Source organism: Podarcis bocagei (assembly GCF_964188305.1).
Source record: "Podarcis bocagei genome assembly, chromosome: 1".
NCBI lineage: Eukaryota > Metazoa > Chordata > Lepidosauria > Squamata > Lacertidae > Podarcis > Podarcis bocagei.
This window is the reverse complement of record NC_138125.1, coordinates 11,529,560-11,553,762: the sequence shown is the minus strand read 5'-3', so window position 1 is coordinate 11,553,762 and position 24,203 is coordinate 11,529,560. Positions and strand designations below refer to the sequence as shown.

Here is a 24,203-nt window from a genome sequence, read left to right as displayed (position 1 = left end):
CATCGTGGATGGTCTTAAAATAACGCCAATAAGACAAGAAGTACAGATGGGTGAGTCCGGGTTGTAACAGACTTTTTACGTTTGGTCCCCACCCGACGGGGGCGAAAATGACGCAGACTCTGAAATCGTCGGCAGTCAGAAAGGAAGGAAACTCATAACAGCCGAGCTGTATATGCACAAAACAAAGAGAGATATTTTCGGACAAACAAAGTGAATTCTTTCTACATATAGGCGGGACTAAAAATTATTACAATATTTAGAATGGTTTAGAATGGTTGGAAACTGTTTGCCTGAGTTGTTTGAGTTGGATATTTACCTGTTTGGACTCTGGTGAGGACATAAGTTTGGACGCCTGCTTCGTTTGCTGCCTTAGACCACTACTTGCTTTCGTGGGTCTCCAGCAGCTTTCTACCAAACATATGCAGTAAAAAACGCCGCTGGGGGAACATTTTGGGAAGATAAGGAGAAAAGGCGAATACAGAGGAGGCACAGATAAGTAATTACTACGGTTGCCTTTGTGGACACTTATCTTTGAGAACAGATAAAGGTCTACCTCCACATTAAGGACCTATGAGCCCCATATGCGGTGAACTTTATTTCTGAGTGGCCTAGGCGGTTTATACCGAGGACTGTGTATTGTTTATTCTGTACTGAATACCCCCCCTCTCTCCACCCCCCCCCCATATCACCTGCCCTCTGGGTTTTCTGCTTTTCATGTTTTTTTATTTTTCTTTCTCTCTTTACAACTTAAATAGCTAGAGCCACGCCTTCCGCTCTGCCTCTCTTTACCCAACCTGTTAATTTTTATATTGCTAAGCTCCCCATCTCCCTTCCATCCCTCCATATTAACAACAAGAGTACACTGACCGCCTGAATAGGTCAATAAGCAGATTGACAATTGATATGATATTTGGTTATTTTGTTATTTAGTATTGGATACTCTATTAAGCTCCCAATTGCAGAGAGTGAAAAGGACAGGATTGTGGATTAATGTTACGACAGAGACTCCCCTGTTGCACGGAGAGAGACTGGAGAGACTGGAAAACTCCAACGTAGCTGGAGGGAGTTGGAGAGAGTCCTTTAATGTAGCCTGAATCACCAACCAGGGCAGCCACCCCAACTGTGGACTTGAACTATACTTCTTATTTAGATAAGACTTTGGAACAGCATACTTACCGCGACCCCCCTTTAAGGACACTTTAATCAAGAATAAGTAAGAGCACCTGTGGTTTAACTGTAAAGCCGATTATATATGATATCTTAGACAGATAAGAAAGGGAAGAGGACCAAGGGAGCGTGGCATCCCAGGGCTACGTATTTGGCGTAAATAGTGAGACTGCCAAGCAAGGCTGAACGGACCCACAGAGTGGGAGTAAGTAGATTGTGAGCCCTTAAGGGGAGAGAATTAGCTCCAAAAGATTATAGCGGACAACTAAAACTAAAATGCAGGGGAAGAATGGGAAAAGGGGAGGGGGAACCCCAGGTGAAAGGAAAGTATCTAGACAGGAAGAGATTAAAGATTTAGATTTTCTGTGGTTGAAAATCAAGGAGGAACTTAAACAGAATGAAAACCATATAGAAAACAAACTAGAGGAATTACAGGAGAGGATAGATAGGAGAATAGAGGGAGCAATAGGGGAGCTCTCAAATAAAGTTCAAGAGTTAACGGTCAAAACCAAGACATTCGAAGAAACTAACAAAAAAATTCAAAAAGATGTGAGAGAACAGAAAAGGGAGACAGAAAAGATGAAGGAGGAGATGCAAGAACTGAACAAAACACAGGAACAGATATGGGACAGTATCGCAATGACGGAAATGCGACAAAGACAAATGCACCTAAAATTTAGAGGTATAGAAGAGGAGACGAATGAGAACGTTAGGGAGAAAATAACTAAGGAACTAGCAAAGTGGCTAGAGGTAAAGGAGGAGGAGGTCGCATACACGATAGATAACGCCTTTAGAATTAGAATAAGAATGTACCAGAATAGGTCTAAAAAACCCCTTGGGGATTGTTTAGTAGTGTTCAATTCAATAGGAATGAGGAATTTGATACTCAAAACGAGCTATCATAAAAAATTAATAATAGGCGGTAGATCAATAATTGTACTTAAAGAGATCCCAGTTAGATTGTTACGTAAAAGGGAGGGATACAGACACATAACAGCTATTCTGAGAAGGAACAACATTCAATTTAGATGGGAATTCCCCGAAGGAATTGCCTTCTTTTTCAAGGATAAGAGATTTAAACTGACCAACCCATTAGAGATAGAAAAGTTCCTGAGGAGATACGAAAGGGAGCTGGGCAAAAAGGAGGATAGAACAATAGACAGAAAGGACGCAGGAGATGGGAGAGTCGAGGAGGAGGGAAGGACGGGGTTACGAAAGGGGGAGGGAGAGGGAGACGGGGGGGAGGAAGAGGAAGGCGAGGTGGACGAGGGAAATACGGAGGAAGAGGAAGAAGTTAGGAATTGAAAGTCAGGAATAAATTCGATACTTAATTTTAGCAATGTCTTTAACTTTTCTAACATGGAATGTTAACGGTCTAAACGAAAAACCAAAAAGAAATAAAATAGAGAAAGTTTTGAGAAATAAAAAATGTGATGTGGTTTGCTGCCAGGAGACCCATGTAGCTAAAAAACATAAGCATATATTGGTCAACAAAAAGTTAGGAGTGGAATTCATAAATTCAGAGGTCAATAAAAAGAGAGGTTTGGTAACTTATGTGAACGAGAAATTGGAGCCCAAATTAATCTGCAAAGATGGAGAAGGGAGGATTCTGGGAGTCCAAATTACCCATCTAGGGGAAAGAATCAACGTAGTATCAGTCTATGCCCCTAATACAAACCAAACTGAATTCTTTATAAAATTGGAACAAATGCTACTAGAATTGGAAAACCATAAATTAATTGTACTAGGTGATCTGAATGGAGTCCCGGAACCAGAGATAGATAGAAGTGAAAAAAAGAGGAAAAAGAACCAGGGGAAACTCCCCAAAACTTTTGATGACCTCCAAGAAAATTTAGATTTAATTGACATCTGGAGGTTCAAAAACCCCACAGAAAAGCAGTTTACACACTTTTCTGGAGCTCATCAAAGCTGGGGTAGGATAGACCAGATCTGGGTCTCCAGAGAGCTCTCGACAAGATCGGTGAAATGTGAAATAGACCCCAGAACACTCTCGGACCACAACCCTATATTTCTGGAAATAAAGTGTAAGTTATCAGGACCTTATAGATGGAGAATGAACGATTACCTACTGGAACAGGATGATACTATTGACAAAGCAAAGAACATCTTGAAAGAATATTTTGATCAAAACCTGAATAAAGGAACAAAAATTGATGTGGTCTGGGACGCAAGTAAAGCGGTACTTAGAGGTTTCCTGATTCAACAGAATAAATATAAAAAGAGCTTGAGAGAGGTAAAAAAGGATGAAATAGTTAAACAACTAAAAGAAATAGAGAGAAAATTAATAAAAAACCCTGGAGACGAAAAGACCAAACAACTCGGAAAATTATTACAAACTCAATACTCAACATTGATAAATCAAGAAATAGAATGGGGAATAAAAATGATGAAACAGAAATATTTCGAGTCGGCAAATAAAACAGGTAAGCTACTAGCGTGGCAATTGAGGAAAAGGAAAAAACAAAGAGTGATCAATAAAATTAAATTGAAAGACCAAGTAATAGAAGACCCTAGTGAGATAAAAGAAAAGTTCCTCCAGTATTATGAAACCCTGTATAAAAAGAAGGAAGATGAGGACATAAATGAGATAGGAAGGTATCTGGAAAGGAGTGGAGGGGAACAACTACTAGAAGAAGAAAAGGCTCTCTTAAATAAACCAATAACGGTGGAAGAGGTCAGGAATACGATTAAGAAAATGAAACCGGGGAGGGCTCCAGGCCCGGATGGCCTGTCTCAAAAATATTATAAAACTCTAGAGGAATACCTGGCCCCGGTTTTGTGTAACGTAATTAATAACATTCTACAAGAGGGGGAAATACCCGATTCATGGAGAGAGGCATATATCACGGTAATTCCAAAAACAGACTCAGATGTGCTTGATATAAAGAATTACAGACCAATATCGCTGCTCAATGAGGATTATAAGATTTTTGCTGGAATAATGGCGAGCAGATTAAAGAAATATTTGAACAGAGCGATTCACAAAGACCAAGCCGGATTTCTGCCCGGCAGGCAGATAAAGGATAATGTAAGGCACATCATTAATATAATTGAATATTTGGACCTCAGAATTGATATCCCCGCGGCCTTAGTCTTTATAGACGCCGAGAAGGCTTTCGATAATGTATCTTGGCACTTCCTGATAAAGTGTATGGAGAAGGCAGGAATAAGAGGGCCTTTTCTAGAAGGTATAAGGTCAATCTACTCAAATCAAAGAGCGAAACTAATTATCAATGGTAACTTGACAAACTCATTCAGTATTACTAAAGGTACAAGACAGGGGTGCCCTTTATCACCCCTGCTATTTATTCTGGTCCTGGAAGTTATGCTAAACAGGATAAGAGAAACATCGGAAATAAGAGGGATTAGAATAGGCACAAAAGAGTATAAAGTTAAGGCTTATGCCGACGACATAGTAGTTTCAACAGAAGACCCCGAAAAAGGGATTAATACAGTGATTGAATTAATGGAAGCGTTTGGTAGACTATCTGGCTTTAAATTGAACAGAACTAAAACGAAGATGTTGATAAAAAATGTAGACGAACAATCAAAAAACAAAATCGAGTTGGAATCCGGGATAATGGCATCGAAAAAGGTTAAATATTTGGGTATCTGGATCACCCCAAAAAATATAAATCTGGTGGAAGACAATTATAACAAAACCTGGAGAGAGTGTAAAAAAGACCTGGACAGCTGGAGTAGACTACAACTTTCTTGGGAGGGGAGAATGGCTGCCATCAAAATGAGTATCCTTCCAAAAATGATATTCCTATTCCAAAATATCCCAGTAGTTAGGGGCACGACAATGTTTAAAGACTGGCAGAGGACCCTTTCCAGATTTATCTGGCAGGGTAAAAGGGCCAGAATTAAGTACAAGTTGCTCACCGACAGAAGGGAAAGAGGAGGGTTTGCAGTCCCAAACCTACAACTATACTACGAGGCCTCGTGCCTCTGTTGGATCAAGGAATGGATAGCTCTAGACAACACCGACCTACTAGACTTGGAGGGTTTCAATGCTAGACATGGGTGGCATGCGTACCTGTGGCAGGATAAGGGGAAAGTACACAAAGGATTTTCCAACCACATTATAAGAGGATCGTTGTTGGAAGTGTGGAATAGGTGCAAAAGATTAGTAGAAAAAGACACCCCTTGGTGGCTGTCACCCGTTGATATTCTAGTAACTAAGAAACAAAACATGGAAGGCAAAAGATGGACATATGCTGACCTCCTAAGAAGATCAGATAAAGGATGGGAAATTAGACCATACGAAGAATTAAAAGATAAACTAATGGGCTGGATACAATACCACCAAATTAATGCTATCTGGAGGGAACATAAAAAAGCCGGAATGAGTAATAACAAATCTAAATTCCAATTAGAAATAATAGAAGGTAAGTCAAAACTCCTAACTAAAATGTACAATCTGCTACTAGATTGGGATACAATGGATGAGGAAATCAAAGACGTCATGATTAAGTGGGCTATAGATCTAGGACACCCCCTAGAATATGAAAGGTGGAAAAAACTATGGACTAAAGACATGAAATTTTCAGCTTGCGTCAGACTCCGAGAAAATATGGGAAAGATGATGTACAGGTGGTACATCACCCCAATAAAATTAGTTAAAATGTATAAAACCGGGGAAAAGACGTGCTGGAAGTGTAAGAAGAAAGAGGGAGACTTCTTTCATATGTGGTGGTCCTGTGAAGAAGTAAAAAGGTTTTGGGGGTTGGTCTATGATGAGTTAAAAAAGATCTTAAAGTATACATTCCCTAAAAAGCCCGAGGCATTTCTTTTAGGAATGGTGGGAGAAGAAATTAAAAAGGATGACCAAACTTTTTTCCAGTATGCAGCAGTATCCGCAAGGATATTGCTAGCACAAAGTTGGAGAACATCTAATATCCCAACGATCAGCGACTGGCAGAACAAATTAATTGAATACATGGATATAGCAATGATGACTCAGAAGATCAGGCAGCAGAGGAATAATAAATTTACTAAAGATTGGAATAAATTTCTCTCATATATGGAATTGACTTTAGGAAATGCAAAAATTACAGTTGACATAATATAAAAACCGCGAGGTAGGAACAGTGATTAGACGAAGACACTGCTGAATATATTGTTAAGTTATGGCTCTCGACGCGGTGGTGGGAAGTCAAATAATGTAACGGATTTGTACAAGGTTTGAGTGTTTAAGCAGTAAGGAACTTAAATTTGGTTTTTGTATATTTTCAGTTCCTCTAATATTTGTTTTTGTTTTTTGTTTTTTGTTTTTATGGATGATGTATATATGTCTTTTAACTGTTGGAATATAATAAAGGTTTTTAAAAAAAAAAAAAAAAAAGAATTGGCGTTCTTGGTGGCAGGTCTCTGCAAGATTAGAAGCCAGGCAAGAGTTCATTTCAACAACTTTTATTGGTGGCAAATCAATATATTTTGTAGCAGACCACTTTTAAGCCAGCATTCCCCAGAGGCAGAGTGTGTCTGGCTGTTAACCAGAAGCTTGGTGCTTTGAGCCCACCCAAGGATAGCTGTGGGCAGGATTCCTGCATTGCTGGGGGCTGAACTAGATGGCCCATGGGGTCCCTTCCAACTCTACAAATGCTGTGATTTCCTTTGGAGAAAAATTCCAAAAGCGTTTAGCCAGAAATATTTTGAATTAATTTAGACAATATTTCCCTAAGTAACAGCACAATCCTAGATATGTCCAAGCCCCACTGAGTGTGGGAACGGCAAACAGTGCCACTGAAAGAGTACTGGGGCACAAGGACACCAGTAACTGTGCATATCCAGCCCCTGACATTCTTGTGTGCACATGGAGTCTCTGTGCCTCACTCTTTGGTGTGTGGGAGGGGGTCACAATTAGGGCATTACTCTTTTTGCATAGGTTTGACTGTGACAATATGGGACGCGGGTGGCGCTGTGGGTTAAACCACAGAGCCTAGGACTTGCTGATCAGAAGGTTGGCGGTTCGAATCCCCGCGACAGGGTGAGCTCCCGTTGCTCGGTCCCTGCTCCTGCCAACCTAGCAGTTTGAAAGCACGTCAAAGTGCAAGTAGATAAATAGGTACCACTCCGGCGGGAAGGTAAATGGTGTTACTGTCCGCTGCTCTGGTTCGTCAGAAACGGCTTAGTCATGCTAGCCACATGACCCAGAAGCTGTACACCAGGTCCCTCGGCCAGTAAAGCGAGATGAGCGCCGCAACCCCAGAATCGGTCACGACAGGACCTAACAGTCAGGGAGGGAAACCCGTATTTACCTTTAAATGCACACTGATAAATGTAGTTGCAGCTGATGTCACCTGTCTTTCTTCTGGTTCTCACGCTCCTCCCTTTTCTTTTCTTTTCTTTTCTTTTCTTTTCTTTTCTTTTCTTTTCTTTTTATCTATATCCCACCATTTTCCTCTAAGGAGCTCCCAAGTGGTGTATATGGTTCTCCCCCTGCTCATTTAATCCCAACCACCCTGTGAAGTAGGTTGAGATGAGAGGTAATGGTTGGCCCAAGGTCACCCAGTGAGCTCCATGGCCTAGTGGGGATTTGAACCTTGGTCTTCCAGGTCCTGGTTCAGCACTCTAACCACTACACCACACTGCCTCTGAAAATAGAGAAGACTATTTAAAGACAACAGCAAGGATTTGAACTCACAGACTCTGGGTATGAAGGAAGGTCTGATGAGCAGGATGCCTCATTTACCTCCTGTTTTAGAGGCTAGGGTTGGTTGGGTGAAAGGACCGGGGGAGGAACAGAGGGAAGCAGCCCCTGCCACTTCATTTTCCAAGTTGTCTTGAGGGCATTTAAAGTTATAAGCTGACAACTATTTGCCAGGAAGTCAGATCAGGAACTTTTGAATAAGTATTAAGGCAAGGAACTGATAAACACGGGTTCACTTTTGTGCTGCATTACTGACTTTTCTTTAACGAGCCCAGATTTAACACTAACCAAAACTAAATACCGTATTTGTCGTCCCATAGGACGCACCTAGGTTTTTTTGGGGGGGGGATAAAGGGGAAAAAATTTCCCTTTATTTCCCCCCCAAAAAAAGCAGGTCGGGGAAACCGAAGCAGGTGGAGGAACAGCAGGATGACGGCACTGCGCCTCCCTGCTGTCCCCCAAGCTTGTGGGGCTGGCCCATGTCTGCCCGGTGCGAGGGGCGCTCTGCTTCAGGGCGCCCCGTCTGCCGGGTGGCAGGCTATCCGCAGCGTGGGGAGCCCTGCGGGAAACTCCTGCAGGGCTGCCCACGCTGCGGATGTCTGTCCGGCGCGCGGGGCGCTCTGCTTCAGGGCGCCCCGCCCACCGGGCAGCAGGCTGCTATCCGCAGCGTGGGGAGCCCTGCGGGGAACTCCTGCAGGGCTGCCCACGCTACGGATGTCTGTCCGGCGCGCGGGGCGCTCTGCTTCAGGGCGCCCCGCCCGCCGGGCAGCAGGCTGCTATCCGCAGCGTGGGGAGCCCTGCAGGGAACTCCTGCAGGGCTCCCCATGCTGCGGATGTCTGCCCGGCGCGCGGGGCGCTCTGCTTCAGGGCGCCCCGCCTGCCGGGCAGCAGGCTGCTATCCGCAGCGTGGGGAGCCCTGTGGGGGCCTCCCGCAGGGCTCCCCACGCTGCGGATGTGTTCTCGAAGCGCTGGGCGCTCTGCTTTCAGGGCGTCCGGCGCTCCGGGAAGCAGGCTGCTATCCGCAGCCTAGACAGCCCTGCGGGAACTCCCGCAGGGCTGCCTAGGCTGCTGATGTCTTCCTGAAGCCTGGAGAGCGAGAGGGGTCGGTGCGCACCGACCCCTCTCGCTCTCCAAGCTTCAGCGAAAGCCTGCATTCGCCCCATAGGACGCACCCAGATTTCCCCTTCATTTTTGGAGGGGAAAAAGTGCATCATATAGGGCGAAAAGTACGGTATATAAATCACTTGTTTCAGGAAGGCTCACACTTCCTCAACAGTGGCAGAACCTGCCTGCTTACAAACTACATAACCTAGGTCAAGACAGCAACAGTATTGCTACTTTTGGCAGGCAGAATTTCAACAGATGCAGTTGTGGAATTTCTGCCTCCAATGCTGCTGTTAAATGCACAAAGCTGCCTTCTGTAAACAAGTTGGCAACCACACAGCCCATGAGTCGCTACAAATTACCAGAAGCACTGTACCTATTTGAATAGTAAATCGTATCAATTTGTCTTTCTGGGAGTTTTACAAGCTTAGTGGGTATTTCTGAAAGAGAAAATCAGTAACAGCTCACAAGCTTCCCAGAAAGTTGTCCACCACTACTGATTTTCTCTGCAGTAATATCTTGTTGCAAGGGAACAACGCTGGGTGCATTCTCAGCTCATCCTTGGGGACTGTGAGGCCCAAGAGGCCAAGCCAGCTCTTCCCATGTACTCTTTTGCACCTTAGAAAATGCTCCAGAGTGCCCTGCAACACGCAGCTGTTTTATGGCAGGGCCTTGGTAGCAGCCAAGCCAGTATGGAAAATGCTCATTATAGAGGCACATCCATATTTCAAATGGATCACATCAAAGAGTAAAGAGATACAGTGGTACCTCTGGTTATGTACTTAATTCGTTCCAGAGGTCCGTTCTTAACCTGAAACACCACTTTAGCTAATGGGGCTTCCCGCTGCTGCTGCTGCTGCTGCCGCGCTGCCGCCATGCAATTTCTGTTCTCATCCTGAAGCAAAGTTCTTAACCCGAGGTACTATTTCTGGGTTAGCGGAGTCTGTAACCTGAAGCATATGTAACCTGAAGCGTATGTAACCTGAAGCGTATGTAACCCGAGGTACCACTGTATACCATATGGCCAAAGCAGGTCTTGGTTTTTTACGGGCATGGTCCATTGATGAAAGCTGTATGAATTAGCTGATCAATACGGTTGCCTGCTATCATGGGAACAGCCAGGCTGCTGCTGCGCCTTTAACAGCAGGCTGAACAGGCAAAATTTATCACATCACAGGAATAGACATTATCCCATTCTAATGTCTGCAATCAAGTTGCTGTTAAAGGCACAGCTACACACTGAAATATCAACAGTCAAAACTCCCCACTTTCTCTACCCATGGTTTGCTACAGAGTCCCTTCGCTAAAAATACCCTCCAACACACCTTGTGGTGCTAAATGGGACAGGTGCCAGTTTGACTCAGGAGGACCTCTAGTTGCCAACCCCTGCTAGGTATAAGACTGGAACAAATTGCAGCATAGAGCACATATTGTGGCCTGTTACATTCTCTCAGGGGACGCGGGTGGTGCTGTGGGTTAAAACCACAGAGCCTAGGACTTGCCGATCAGAAGGTCGGCGGTTTGAATCCCCGCGACAGGGTGAGCTCCTGTTGCTTGATCCCTACTCCTGCCAACCTAGCAGTTTGAAAGCATGTCAAAGTGCAAGTAGATCAATAGGTACTGCTCCGGCGGAAAGGTAAAACGGCGTTTCCGTGCGCTGCTCTGGGTCGCCAGAAGCGGCTTAGTCATGCTGGCCACATGACCCGGAAGCTGTATGCCTGCTCCCTCAGCCAATAAAGCGAGAAGAGCGCTGCAACCCCAGAGTCAGCCACAACTGGACCTAATGGTCAGCGGTCCCTTTACCTTTACCTTACATTCTCTCAAGAGCTCCCAGTGTTTGCAACAGTAAGCAAGAAGCCTCTGAAATCCGCAATGGGCCCAGTTTGACTTGCTGACCCGACCCACAAGTGTCAGCAAATACTGTTGAGCCTTATGGAACCCATCTCAGACGCCCAGTTCACTCGCTCACTTAACTTGGCTGGCCAATGTCTTCATATGGCAGAACAGCAGGTGCATTGTCTGCCCTGCACCAGTCAGGCAACATCATGGACACAGCACCATAGGCATGACCACCAACTGCAGACTTCAAATCCCACAAAGGTGTTGGCAACTGGACAGGTTTATTAACGTGGGTTTCATGCAGCTCCCTGGCTTCCTCCTAGTTCAAGGTGAGAGAGGGAGTGATTTGGAGACTGTATTGTGTCTATAAGGAGACAGCACACTGCTAATTAACTGTCCCTGAACATAGTGTACACGACACCCAGTTAGTGCAGCTCTTGTCCCTTAAAAAGCAATGGGCGACTAGTTATCCACTAGGGGGCATGAAGGATTTGCTGCAGAGAGGAGAGAGGCTCACACCTTCCTATATCATGTGAAAGTAGTAAATTGAGGATTAAACCAGTGTCATTTGTACCATTATTATTGTTGAGAAGTGCAGTTTTAAATAAGGGGTCATTCTGTATCTTCCATCCATTCAAGCAAGAGGTATTATGAGAGTTCAAGCATACATGTCGGGGGGGGGGGGGAGTCAATGAGGGTGCAAAACAGGTGCGGGACTTGGCCATGGGAGAAGGGTGTGGGCAAGGGCCAAATTAGAGAGGCTTGCAGGGCGGTACTTGGCCCCTTGCCCTGCAGTTCCTGTCTTAAATGAAGGTGCAACCTGCCACAGGATCTGAGTTTGCAATCTTCAAACCACCCAGCATTTATTTCTGCTCCAACAGAAGCATGCATGTTTTAGATTAGTCACCAGGCAGAGCTCATACATCAACTGAAACCATTCTAAATGGTGAATGGTTGGAAACAACACAAGCTTCTGTAGCATGTGAAAATCAAAGACTGCTTGTAGTCTGTTTTGCAACTTGGGAGACAAAGAGAACTTGTCCCACTAACTAGAGCTCTGCCTCTGTTCAGATCTGCAGTCTTTGCACTGAGGGTGGTGTTGTGTACGGTAGTTACATTTTCCACTTTTCACACAGATAATTTTGGCCCTCATTAAGTAGACATTGCACCATACATCTGGGATAAGCATCTTGAGGTATCCTCCTTATTGGGCTGCTCATTCCTCCCACACTTCATCACCAGTTTTTTCCTGTTATTTTTAATGAAGAATTGGTACTGTGGTAGCCATTAATTGAGGCTTTGGTTAATACAGTACAGTAGTAGTAGTAGTAGTAGTAGTAGTAGTAGTAGTAGTAGTATTTATACCCCGCCCATCTGGCTAGGTCTCCCCAGTCACTCTGGGCGGCTTCTAGGGCGTATATCCTGGATGTTTTACAATGTGCTTATGCTGCAACATCCTGATTTTTCTGTTGCAGCACGTCTGCACAGCAGAGAATTCCTGTGGCTGTGCAGTTCTCTCATTTCACCCCAAGATAGCATTGCAGAATGAACTAAAGTCACCCAAAGTGCTCTGGATCATGAGATTTAAATACTCAAACAAGATGTCTGTGATAGCCAGTATATACATTAAGTTATAAATCCAATGGGTTTTACTGAGTGTACTCACTGGAATTAATATTCCTAACTTAGTAACATTAATTAATTTCACTGGGTCTACTCTTGAGTAAAACTTAGCTGACTACCACTCAATAGGTAAAGTCCAACACAGCCCATTGATTTCAACAGGCTTAAGCATGCTTACGCTATGTGTTGGGGTGTGGCCAGTGGATATTTCTTCCCAATCCCTGTACATATTAAACATTATGCAGTCTTGATTTTCACATGAAAGTTTACTCTCCATATGGGACAGCTGCATATTTGTGCATTGCAGGGGGTTGGACTAGATAATTCTCAGGGTCCCTTCCAGCTGTACAATTCTTCGATTCTATGCACATGGAAATAGAAAAGGAGACAGCTTACATTGATGGAACTGAGAAGCTGTTTAATAGAAGCCAGTGATTTAGGTGATACTACAGTGTGCTTTTGAAGTCTAGAGTTTAAAAATAATTATTTGATTCATCTACTTAAGAAAGCAGGGGAAAAACACAGAAACAGAACTTAACATGAGGCAAGAGTAAAAATGCAATAATTAAACATTTGGTGCTTTTTATGAACTTTAATACCCTAACAGTGCAATTCCATAACTACTTACTTAGAAGAAAGTCCCATTAAGTTCACTGGGGCTTACTTCCAGGTAAGTGAGCATAGGATTGCAGCCTAAATGAAGAAGCGCATGATTTAAAGGTTCTTTTAAACAAACAAACAAACAAAGAAAACCAGAACATTTCCAAACAGGCCATTTAATTTTTTTTAAAATGTATGATTGTTTGCTATGCTTTGGTGTTCCACTTGCTTTTGTTTTAGTTCTTGCCAATAAGCGTTATTATGCATTCATGTTCTTTTCAAATGTTTGGCATTATAGTGAGATCTCATATCTTTCCTCAGATTAAATTTGGCGCCACATACACCACATGTATAGAGGTGAACATCCATGTGCTGCTCGAGTTGTTCATTATTTGGGAAAATCTGAAAGCAGACCTGGCATATTGTCTCTCCAGCTGACAAGTGGGATATCATGTGCCGGACATGATCATGCTTCCGGAAGTTTCCTTGGTCACAAATGGAGCAGACATACCTGGCCATGCCCTTGTGCATGTCGTTGTGAAGGCGCAACTGGCGCTCTCTTAGGAACTGCTTGCCGCATGTCTGACAAGCAAACTGTTTTTCCTTGGTGTGCACCGTGTAGTGTTCCCGTAAGTGGCAACGCTGATAAAAGCCCTTCCCGCAAAGATTGCAGAAATGCTTGCGTCGATGGTCTCTTTCATTCTCTTCCATCATGGCATTCTTGAACAGATCTTGATCCAGGCAGCTGGACATGTGCTCAACCACCAAATTCTCTGTCTCAAAACGCAAGCCGCAGTTAGGGCACCGGAAAGGGCAAGCTGAATCCCTGTAGAGCTGTTTCTTCGGAAGACTGTTCATCTGGAAATGGCCGTCTCCGAACTCGTCCAGCATCTCCACGTACATCATCTCCTGGATTTCAGATTGCTCCTCGGGGCTTTCTTCCAAGTCAATTTTCTCCTCCATGTTCCTTAAGCCATTGGTGGTCAAGTCTTGGGGCTCCCCGCAGGACTGCGCATGATCCTGCAACTGGCGCCCTTTCACCAATATCTGGCCACATTTCCCACACGCACATATGTTTTCTATGTGCTTGGACAAGTAATGAGAAGAGAGGTCTTCTTCAGTGATTGTCTGCCCGCACAGTTCACAGGACGCGTTTTCTGGGCCCTCCTCGACGGCACTGACTTTACTGTTAAGGACCCTGGCGCTTCTAAAATATTTCCTGGCCTCCTCATCAATAGGCATGTGGGGTTTTAAGAAAGCTTTCCTAACACGCCTGTTTTCACTGACCTCTTCCTCAATGTAGTACCTGTAAACTGGGTCATCATCATCCAGCTCATCGTTGTCTGTGGAATCGTTGCCGTCGGTCACCTTAATAATGTTAAACTCTTTCAGGTCGTCGATGGGGTGGTCCTCTGGCTCCACCTTGACAATGATCCTTTTCCTCTCCATGGCTCGACTCCGCTGTTTGCCCAGCGCCTCCAACGAAACGCTAGTGCCTTTCCCGCTAGTTACATTCGACGCTGGAGAGGATGACCCATCCGTCGCTTGGCTTGCCTCTGCTTTGAATTCGTCCAGCTGGGGAGATGGGGTTTTAAGGGCGGAGTCTCTCTCACCGCTCTCTTTCTTATCGGCCCCGTAATACCTGGCGTTCTGATAGGAGTGCCTGTTCGTGCAGGACATGATGTGCTCGTCCAGCAGCCGCTCGCAGCTGAAACTGAAGCCGCAGCCGTCGCAGGTGAAGCTCCTCCCAAAGCGGCGCGATATGGACACTCGGTCTTTGGCGCCAGAGGCCTTGCGCACAACGCTCCCTTTGCAGCTCTCCAACGGCTGCTCGGATAAGCTGCTCAGCCGCAGAGCTTCGTCGCTGACCTCCCTGCCCTGGGATGTGCTCACCGTCGAACTTGGAGGCTCAGCACCGCACCTGTTCGCTTCACTCCCGCTTCGGGCCAGTGTCTCTTCGTACATCCGCACGCCAAAGACCATTTTGCTATTTTGGGTGCTGGAAGCGGAAGAGGAGCACCGCAAACCCGAGGAGTTTGTGTCCTGTATGTCTTCCAGACATTCCGGCACGTTGTACAGCTGCAGCGAGTTCATGGCCACCTTGAACTGCTCAAAGTTGTTGGGGGCCGTCGCGATTTTCCCCAGATACATGAACTGCAAAATGAGATCAAAGCACTCGGCCGTGATCTTCATGTTGCTGAGGTTCAGTTGCGCCGTGCTGTGCTGCTGGCTCATGAAAAACATCCTGAAATAAGAGCTGCAGGCGGCAAGGACAGCTTTGTGCGCCTGGAAGTAGATGTCATCAATCGCAATGCAGCAGTCGCAGAGAAAACCCCACTCTCTTTGGTTGTTGAGCTGCTGGAGGACATAGCTGCTGTGGCTGGTCCTTGCCATCTTGCACGGGAATCACGGCCCTGTGCAAACAAGAGGAAAAGGGAGGAGGAGGAGGAGAGAAAAAACATATATACAGCTATCAGCTAGGTTTTGACAACTGAAACAAGAAGAGCCCCACTACCTCATGATCCTAACCAAGGGATGGCCAACATCATGGTACCCTTCTAATGCTTCTGTTGGACTCCATCTCCCATCAGCCCCAGCCAGCATGGCAAATGGCCTGGGATGATGGGAGTTGTAGTCCAGCAACATATTTGAGGGCACCATGCTAGTTATCTTTGCCCTAACTGATTACCATACTAGCCAAGGATGAATGCATTTTGATATGCTTCTGGAGCCAAATAAGAGGCACAGGAGACCTCAGGGAATCTATGTTGTGTGTCTGTGTGTGTGTGTGTGCTGGGGTTACTCACTGGCTTCCCTGCCCCTACCCAGGGTAATAAAAGTCTGAAGGCACAGTGCTGGAGCCAAGCAGGCCTGCATCTGTGCCTACGCGGGGCCCACATGTGTGCCAACTTGGGTTCCATGACAGAAAGGTGGGATATAAAAGAAGATTAAATAAATAAAAAATACTTGCAGGGGCTGGAGAGGGTAGGCTGTGATCCTAGAATTCCTAGGTGGGAGAAAAAGCTTCATTGAAATCAACGTGACTTAAGAGTCTGGTGACACATCGCACATGCCGTGTGAAAAGTAACCATGCCTAGTGGAGCTCCGCTTGTTGAGATTTCCCCCTGAAGGCTGGCGGCGCAGGATTTCAAGCTGCTGTACAGAGAAGCAGGAGCGTGCGCTCAGATCTCACAAGGCCTCACAGGGAAGCAGATGCTTCTTTGGCACAGCTCAGCAACTAACCTTTCCAATGAGTTGGGAGGGGTATGTTCCAGGGAAAATTAGCCCCTGAAAGATAGTAAGAGATAAAGAGAAGGAAAAAAAAGTGGCAAGCAGCTCCTGCTTTCTTGCATGTTTGCCCCCCTCCCTCAAGTTTTCTCTAGCTGGTTCCTGGGAGTCTTCAGTAGTCTTAAAAGGCAAGATTTGTGGTCTACGTGTATGGGAAATGCACAGGTCCCCAGCTTTTTTGGACCTGGGGGATGATTTTGAAACCTTAGAAAACATCATGGACACTGCGGCAAAACAGCTGAGTGATTTAAATCAGCCTTTTTTCTGATTAATTTCAGTCATCTAAGTAAAATCCATCCATCCTCCCAGCCACCACTGATATGTAATTAAAGTCAAATCAAATCAGGAGGGATAGAGCACAAAGCAGAAGGTCCAGGGGCAATGTGGTGTCTAAAAGTACCATGCTGCAGGAGCCTAGGAATAACATCTTGCCAGGCTCTTACTTCCAAAGAATTGTGTTCAGAATTACATAAAAAGGGTATTATGTGCTGCAGTGGGAACTGGAGTGAAGCAGGCAAGGTATTATGCTGTGCTAATTATGCAAGTCAAAAAGACCCAGTTTCTAGTATTTGTCTGGCTGGTCCAATCCCAAGGCCTCATCCTGGTCACCAGTCACAGGAGCTGATGGGCCTCTAGACTAAAGAAACAGGGGGCACTTCCTGAGCAGTAAAGTTGTGGTGAAACGCTTGCCCCAATGCAGCCCAGGGCAGGTGTGTGCACCTACTCAAAAAGCACATTGCAGAGATTTGTAGCCATCCTGTTTTTCTTGCTAAGCGGGCTGCATTTTGGTTTTAATGACCTCATATCATTGCCACTCCCCTGTCATGTGACACAAAAGTACTGAGTTTTCAGCTGTGAGGGCTTTAAAAGGATGGGGGGGGCTCAATTCTCCATGGTGGAATCTCCAAACTGCACCGTATGATATTTAGGACGATGGTTAATTCAGCTCTGCACATTGCAGAAAGGCCCCATGTGCTGCTTTTGCAATGCACACAATATGTTTCAGCTTCTGTTAACAGCAGACACTTGGAAATGTGATTTGGCTTTGCTGCAAAATGCTATGGGGTCATTCAACCACTCCCATACTTGGGGGGGGGGGTCCAAGAACATTATAGTACTGTAGAGGCAGAGAATGATGTAAACTGAGCTAGTGCCTGTCCATCCAAATCACCCAGAGTCTGTGTGTCTGTGTGTGTAAAGGGGGGGGGGGATTGCCTCTTCCCATAGCAACTTACTGCACATTCATTTGTCCATTGTCCATTATGGAACTGAACCAGAAGCAACAGATGCTACTGTCTAAATAAAACCCTAGTTTAGGGTGCATCTAGCATGGGTGACCATTACCCCAAAGGCACATTCCTCTACTACAGTGATGGTCAAACTTGGCCCTCCAGCTATTTTGGGACTACAATTCCCATTATCCCTGACCACTGGTCCTGTTAGCTAGGGATGGTGGGAGCTGTAGTCCCAAAACAGCTGGCGGGCCAAGTTTGGCCATCACTGCTCTACTATCTTCCAAGACGTATGGATGTCAACAACCACCAACATATTTTGTCCTTGTTTGGGACTGTGGTGAAAACGAATCCATGCCTCATTTAGGATTTTCCCATTCTCTGTGCCTGTTTGATCGATCATGCAGGAACTATTTTAAAACCTAATGCTCATCTTAGGACATATTAGAAAGAGTTTGCTGAAACCATCATGGGCTGCAAACAGCAAAGACCTGCTTTCTAAGGGCTCATGGAAAAATACCGATTTCTTTAAGGAACTCCCCAAGCATAGCAAGGCGATCCCAAGTGCCCTAGCAGCTTGCTTCTCCCTCTTCACGTTCACAGGATCATGCTCTGCTTTCCCCCTTTTATGTGCGTCCTCCTCACCTTCCCCTTGCAGAGCTAACCATGGTAAGCAAAACTCGCAGGTTTGTAGCCATGAATAGAACTTGGTTAGAAATAAGATGAATGCACATGTCATGTCATGCAAAGAAGAGCAAATTTGCTGGAGGGGCAGGGAAAGAGAATATGATCCTGGTGGGGTGTTCCTAATCATGATTAGGAGAAGGGGCAATTTTACTTCTGCGTTGTGGTCCTTAGCCCTTTTTGCTAAAGAAAACCATTTGCCAGTTTTCACATTCCCCCAACCCAAGCTCTGCCAAACAAGCATGCAAGGAGTTTGTTACTGAGAGGCTGGAGCTCCACGGTACCACAATGCGATCTCTCCATAGTCTCCAAAAGTAGGCAGGCTTGCTGCCAAAAGTGGGACAGAGCTACGGCAAATATGCTGGATTCCTAATAATGAGAGAGACGTCGCTGTTGCAAAACAGGACTGCTAAGAAGGGCCTTGCAAATGGATCCACAGAGGTTACAAGTCTGCATATTAATATCATTATTATTGTTATTATTTGCCACAAAATGCAGAAATAGGCGATTTACAAAGGGAACGCCTATAGAGTCAAAAGCATAGCAATCATCAATATACCAACACTAGCAAGAAGAATTAAAAGAAAGGAGCAGGAATTATAGAATCACAGAATTGTAGAGTTGGAAGGGTCCCAGAGAATCATCTAGTCCAGAGGCCCTCCAGATGTTTCTGGACTACAACATCCATCAGCCCCAGACAGCACAGCCAGTGATTGGGGGTGATGGGAGGTGTAGTCCAAGAACATCTGGAGGGCCACAGGTTGTGCACCTGATAGTCCAACGACCTGCAGTGCAGGAATCTCAACTAAAGCATCCATGACAGATGCCCATCCAACCTCTGCTTTGAAAGCTCCAAGGAGAGAGTCCATATGGATGCTTCTAGGTAGGGGCTCTATGTGACAAGCAGGTCTTCATCTGCTTGGCATGCAGAAGGTTCCAGGTTCAATCCCCAGCATCTCCAGGTAGGATTGGGAGAGCTACTCCATCAGAAACCCTGGACAGCTGCTGCTGCCAGCCAGTGTAGACAAAAGTGAGCCCAACAGACCTGTGGCCTGACTTTGTAGAAGACAGCAGTTTCAACAGAAGCAAATGCATACTCCACATCCATCCAGTTTGCAAAAGCTTTCCTCTTGGGCGGCAGGGAGATGGTTCTCTAGCCTCAGGAAACCAAGTGCCAGTTCACATACGTCAACAGCAGCCCAACATATGGAGCAAATTGCCACCATCCTTTAGAGCAATGAATGCAACACGATGGCAATCTTTTTAAGCAAACTTGCTTCTAGGGCAGGGGTCTGCAACCTTTAAGACAAAAAGAGCCACTTGGACCCGTTTCCGAAGAAAAAAAACCTGGGAGCCGCAAAACCATTGCGACATTTAAAGCATGCGCGCCGCTGCCCTCTGATCTGACAGTGGGCGGGAAGGTGACATCGGGACGGTGCGTGACTAACGCACGCACCGCCCCCATGCGATGTCACAGCCAGTACAGCACCCGCCACAGTGGGGAGTGTCGGGGCGCACAATGCGCCTCCTCCCCTCGCTAGTATCCGCCCCGGAGCCGCGGCAAAGGTATAAAAGAGCCACATGCGGCTCCGGAGCCGCGGGTTGCAGACCGCTGTTCTAGGGGGCGGCAGCAAACAGTGTTTCCTTTTTTGCAAACATCCGTATCCCAATCTTCCTCCAAAGAGTTCAGAGTGGCTTTTCATGGTGGTTGCCTCATTTCATTCTCACAAGAAGGCAGGCAGGAAACAGAGGGAGGGAGAAGGACAGGAAGACAGACGAACAGGGAAACCGCTCAGTGGAGCTTCATGGCTGAGTGGGGATATGACCAGGGTTTCCTGCAGCCAAAACAAGCTCTCTTCCAAACTGCATACTTATCTTTCCCCTGCCTTCTTTTATCTCTAGCCTGAGTTAACTGCAGTCAAAGACTTATGACTTCAGGTACGCCTTTCTAGTGAGATACCAATGGCTTCTAATACGTCGGAAAATCCTAAGCTGCAATTGTTCATAAGGCATATGCTTCTATGAGATGTGCAAGAGAAACACTGCCATCACTTTTACAGTTTATTTACACACACACTTGCAGGATAGTGTATTATCACAACAACCCCGTAAGGAAGGTTAGGCTAAAGAAGACTGAATGGGAACCTGCAGCAGAGCCTTCAGTAAGGCTGTCGCTGAACAGCATTCCTATTGAGATAAAACAGATTCCCACTATCTGTATTTTCCAAAAACAACCGAAGACATTTTTGTTGTTGTTTCAACAAGCTTTCCCAGATGAATGAGAAAAGTATCTGCCTTAGGTGTTCATTTTGTACCTTTTCCAGTTGATTTCGTACTGCTTTGAAAACGGTTTCTAGCTGTTCCTATGGTAGTGTCGGTCAACCTCCTCTAGACATATTTTAAAAGGGTATTCCTATATCAATGAATGAAGAATAATTATTAAGATACAATAATGGCCCAAGGGCAACCAGGAAGCTTCATAGCTCAATGGGAAAATGAACCCAGGTCTCTGTGGGGTGCAACCAACGAGGCACTTTAGCTGCACGTTGCTCATCCATTCCCACACAAAATCTCCTGTTATGTCTAGGGATCATAGAATCACAGAACTGTAGAGTTGGAAAGGACCCCGAGGGTCATCTAGTCCAATCCCCTGCAATGCAAGCATTTCAATTTAAACATCCCAAATATCTGCTTAAACACCTCCAACGAAGGAGAGTCCACAACCTCCTGAGTAGTGCATAGCATTTATACAGTGTGCAAAACACCCAATAAGTGTTCCTGTCTTGTAATCTTTAAAACACATTGAGGGATCTATGAAGGGGGGCTAAGAGGTGGGTGAGTGTAACGGACTGAGGCTAACAGGCAAAAAGCCACATATAATGAGTTTGTGGCTGGGGCCAGTCTCTAATCACAGACGTCCTGATTTGCAGCTCAGGCTTTTAGGGCCACAGGAGACACGGAAGATCCCTGGTCAGATTTCCAGAAAGTTCAAAAGCAGCTGCCAGGAATAGGGAGGCACTGATCCCAATCAAGGCAGTAGCAAGAGGGAGCCTGTGCACATTTAACTCTTTCCTTCCACACTGCTTTCCTCGTCTAAAGCATGGGTAGGCAAACTAAGGCCCAAAGTCCAGATCCAGCCCAATCGCCTTCTAAATCCAGCCCGCGGACGGTCCGGGAATCAGCGTGTTTTTACATGAGTAGAATGTGTGCTTTTATTTAAAACGCATCTCTGGGTTATTTGTGGGGTATAGGAATTCGTTCATCCCCCTCCCCCAAAAAAATATAGTCCGGCCCCCGACAAGGTCTGAGGGACAGTGGACCGGCCCCTGGCTGAAAGTTTGCTGACCCCTGGTCTAAAGCATTCCTCCAAAGGTGTGAAGAAAAAGAAAAACGCAGGTTCCTGTATTTGCAAGCTGGATGTCCGGGGGCAAGGCATTTCGATCAGGAATGCAAGGCGGGAGGAAAGGGCTGCTGCCCCATGCCAACCCAACTCTTCCTCCCCTCCCACCCCACAGTTGCTTTTACATCCTTACAGACAAACAAGACCCACGGGAAGATCAAAACGCCTGCGTCGTGCCCTACCAGTGACCACAATGCTACAGGCAGCTCAGCATCCCTCCTCAACGCAGGATGCATCAATCTACATCCACACAACATCTCAAACCTCCTAGAGGGCAGCCTCTCCGGAGTGTGTCAGAAGACGAGAAAACGAGGAGCTCTGGGTGGGTGGCTCAGGACAACATGCCTCTTGCCACAGGTGCTGGCACGGCTTGAGGAATCACGAAGGGGTGCAAGGAACCAGATTATACCAAGCCAGACCATCGGTTTGGCAGCAGTTCTCAACCTGTGGGTCCCCAGATGTTGTTGGACTACCATCATCCCTGAGCTCTGGCCTTGCTAGCTAGGGGTGATGGGAGTTGTAGTTCAACAACATCTGGGGACCCACAGGTTGCGACAGGCTGGTCTAGAGCATTGTGTATACACTGACCAGCATCAGCTCTTCAAGCAGGAGTCTCTCTCCCGGTCCTGAATTTGGGATCTACGTCATGCAAAGTTGACGGATGCTCTGCCGCTGCGCCCTTTCCCGATCTGAGCCACCAAACCTGCCCAATTCCTTCAGCTTCACTTCATCCAACTCGCTTCCTAAACTTTGTTATCACCATCCTTTCCACATCCTTCCGACATCCTCCTAACAACCGTGAGCCAGGCGTAGCTGCGGCGGTGCTCCTTCCCCGACCGTGATGAGCGCGAGGCTTCTGTTATAGAGCATTGAAAAAATAAATAAACTTGAAATAAACTGCAAAGGGGGCGGAGAGAGGGGCCTTAACGCATGAAACGCAGCAGAGGCGATCGATGTCTCCAAGCCAAGGAAGACTCGCGGCATCTCCTCCTGTTTTGCCTTCTGCAGGAGCGGTTGCCAAAGCAGCGAGAGCTCCGGTTCACATGCCGCTCATGACATCACCGGCTATATTGGTTTGCAACAAACAGTCCGACGGAGCAGCAATGGACGAAAGCACGACTGCAAGCACGCACACACACAAAATGCGGTGAGAAAGCATGCAGGGCGGAACAGATTCCGCCTCTGAGAAACTTAACAGGGAGATGCAAAGCGGTCTTCACGCAATTTATCTATCAGCCGGGCAGGCACACGCCGGTTTCCTGCTTCTGCAACTTGTTCTCCATTCTCATCCGCCCACCTCTCCGCCCACTAATGCAAGAAGAGCATTTCTTTGAAATGAAGAAGAAGAAGAAGAAATTCCACCATGGTATTTGCACAATTCCCTAAGCGTCATGGCTCCGGCTGGCTGAATGCACTAAGACAGCACTGAGAGAGGTTTCCCAGGCTTGCGTTGCCCGAGAGGGACAAAAATAAAACAAAACAAATATTAGTTGGTTGGAGGCCAACTAACAGAATGTTTCTGAGCAAATTAAGCCAAGAGTAATCCTGCAAAGAGAGAGAGATACTGATTCTCTGTAACTGGGGAGGCCTGGGTAACCGGGGCTCGGTTGTTTTGAGAGGAATGCCATTCCCAAACTTCTGAGCCACAAGATTAAGGAGGGGAAAAAACATTTCATTCTCGCAGCAAAAAAAAAAGTGGTTTGCTTTTTGGCAGGAGCGGCATGGTGGGGAACCTGCGAAGGCTCACTCCTCAACTGCAGACTCCTGGAGCCCCCTGGTTTCTTCCCCGTAGCTCAGGGACAGAGGTTCAATCCCTGGTGTCTCCTGATAAGGCTGGAGAAAGATCTTGCTTGAAATCCTGGAGAGCTATTTGCCAGCCACTGTAGATGATACTGATCTTCCCAAGTTACTAGTCCAGCGTGTTTCATGCCCACCTCGCTGAAGGCATTTTAAAACATTGAGGACTGGCTACAAAAGTTCCTTCTGTGCAGTGGCATAGCGTGGGGGGTGCAGGGGGGCCGGCCGCACCATCTGGGGGTTAGGGTTAGGGGGCGCAAATCCACGGGTTAGGGGGCACAAATCCACGGGTTAGGAGGCGCAAATTACTTGCCTTGCCCCGGGTGCTGACAACCCACGCTACGCCACTGCTTCTGTGCAAATTACATCTATACCCCACTTTTCCTCCAAGGAGCTCAAGATGGCCTGCTTGGTTCTTTTCCATCCCCATCCCCTGGCACTACAACAACCCTGCGAGGTAGGTTAGGCTGAGAGACAGTGTCTGCGCCAAAGTCGCCCCGTGAGCTTCATGTCTGAGTGTGGATTTGAACCCCGGTCTCCCAGGTCCTCGCCTGCCTGACATTCTAATCACTACACCACCGCGGCTTGTCTTTGTCCCCGTGTTGCTAAGTGCAGCCTGAAACCTACGCAGCACCCAGGAGAGCTGATCCAATTATCAGAGCAAGCTGGTGCATGTCTGCACTGCCTGCAATCCTATTAGGCATGGGAGCAAGAGCCACTGAACTCAGGGGTAGTGAGCAGACATGCAAGAATTGCACTGCAAGACCGATCTCTCCTCCTGCGTTGCCCTTGA

The 24,203-nt window shown here is 46.3% G+C and overlaps 2 protein-coding genes across 4 annotated transcripts in view; both read right to left on the bottom strand.

Moving 5' to 3' along the window:
• PPP1R36 (protein phosphatase 1 regulatory subunit 36) overlaps positions 1–24,203 on the bottom strand; it is a gene marked incomplete at its 5' end in the record, with an annotated part of 81,662 nt that overhangs the window by 53,007 nt on the left and 4,452 nt on the right. The gene's annotated exons all lie outside the window — the stretch shown is intronic.
• On the bottom strand, positions 12,811–22,987 carry ZBTB1 (zinc finger and BTB domain containing 1). Of its 3 annotated transcripts, none has more exons than XM_081192366.1 (2): positions 22,317–22,987; positions 12,811–15,423 (listed from the first exon to the last, which is right to left on the bottom strand). In XM_081192366.1, the coding sequence occupies exon 2, from the start codon at positions 15,401–15,403 to the stop codon at positions 13,277–13,279; it is 2,127 nt and encodes a 708-aa protein (XP_081048492.1). In that variant the 5' UTR covers positions 15,404–15,423; positions 22,317–22,987; the 3' UTR covers positions 12,811–13,276. The 3 variants fall into 3 exon arrangements, with proteins under 3 accessions (XP_081048492.1, XP_081048494.1, XP_081048493.1); XM_081192368.1 differs by lacking the exon at positions 22,317–22,987 and adding an exon at positions 22,202–22,292; XM_081192367.1 differs by lacking the exon at positions 22,317–22,987 and adding an exon at positions 16,253–17,373.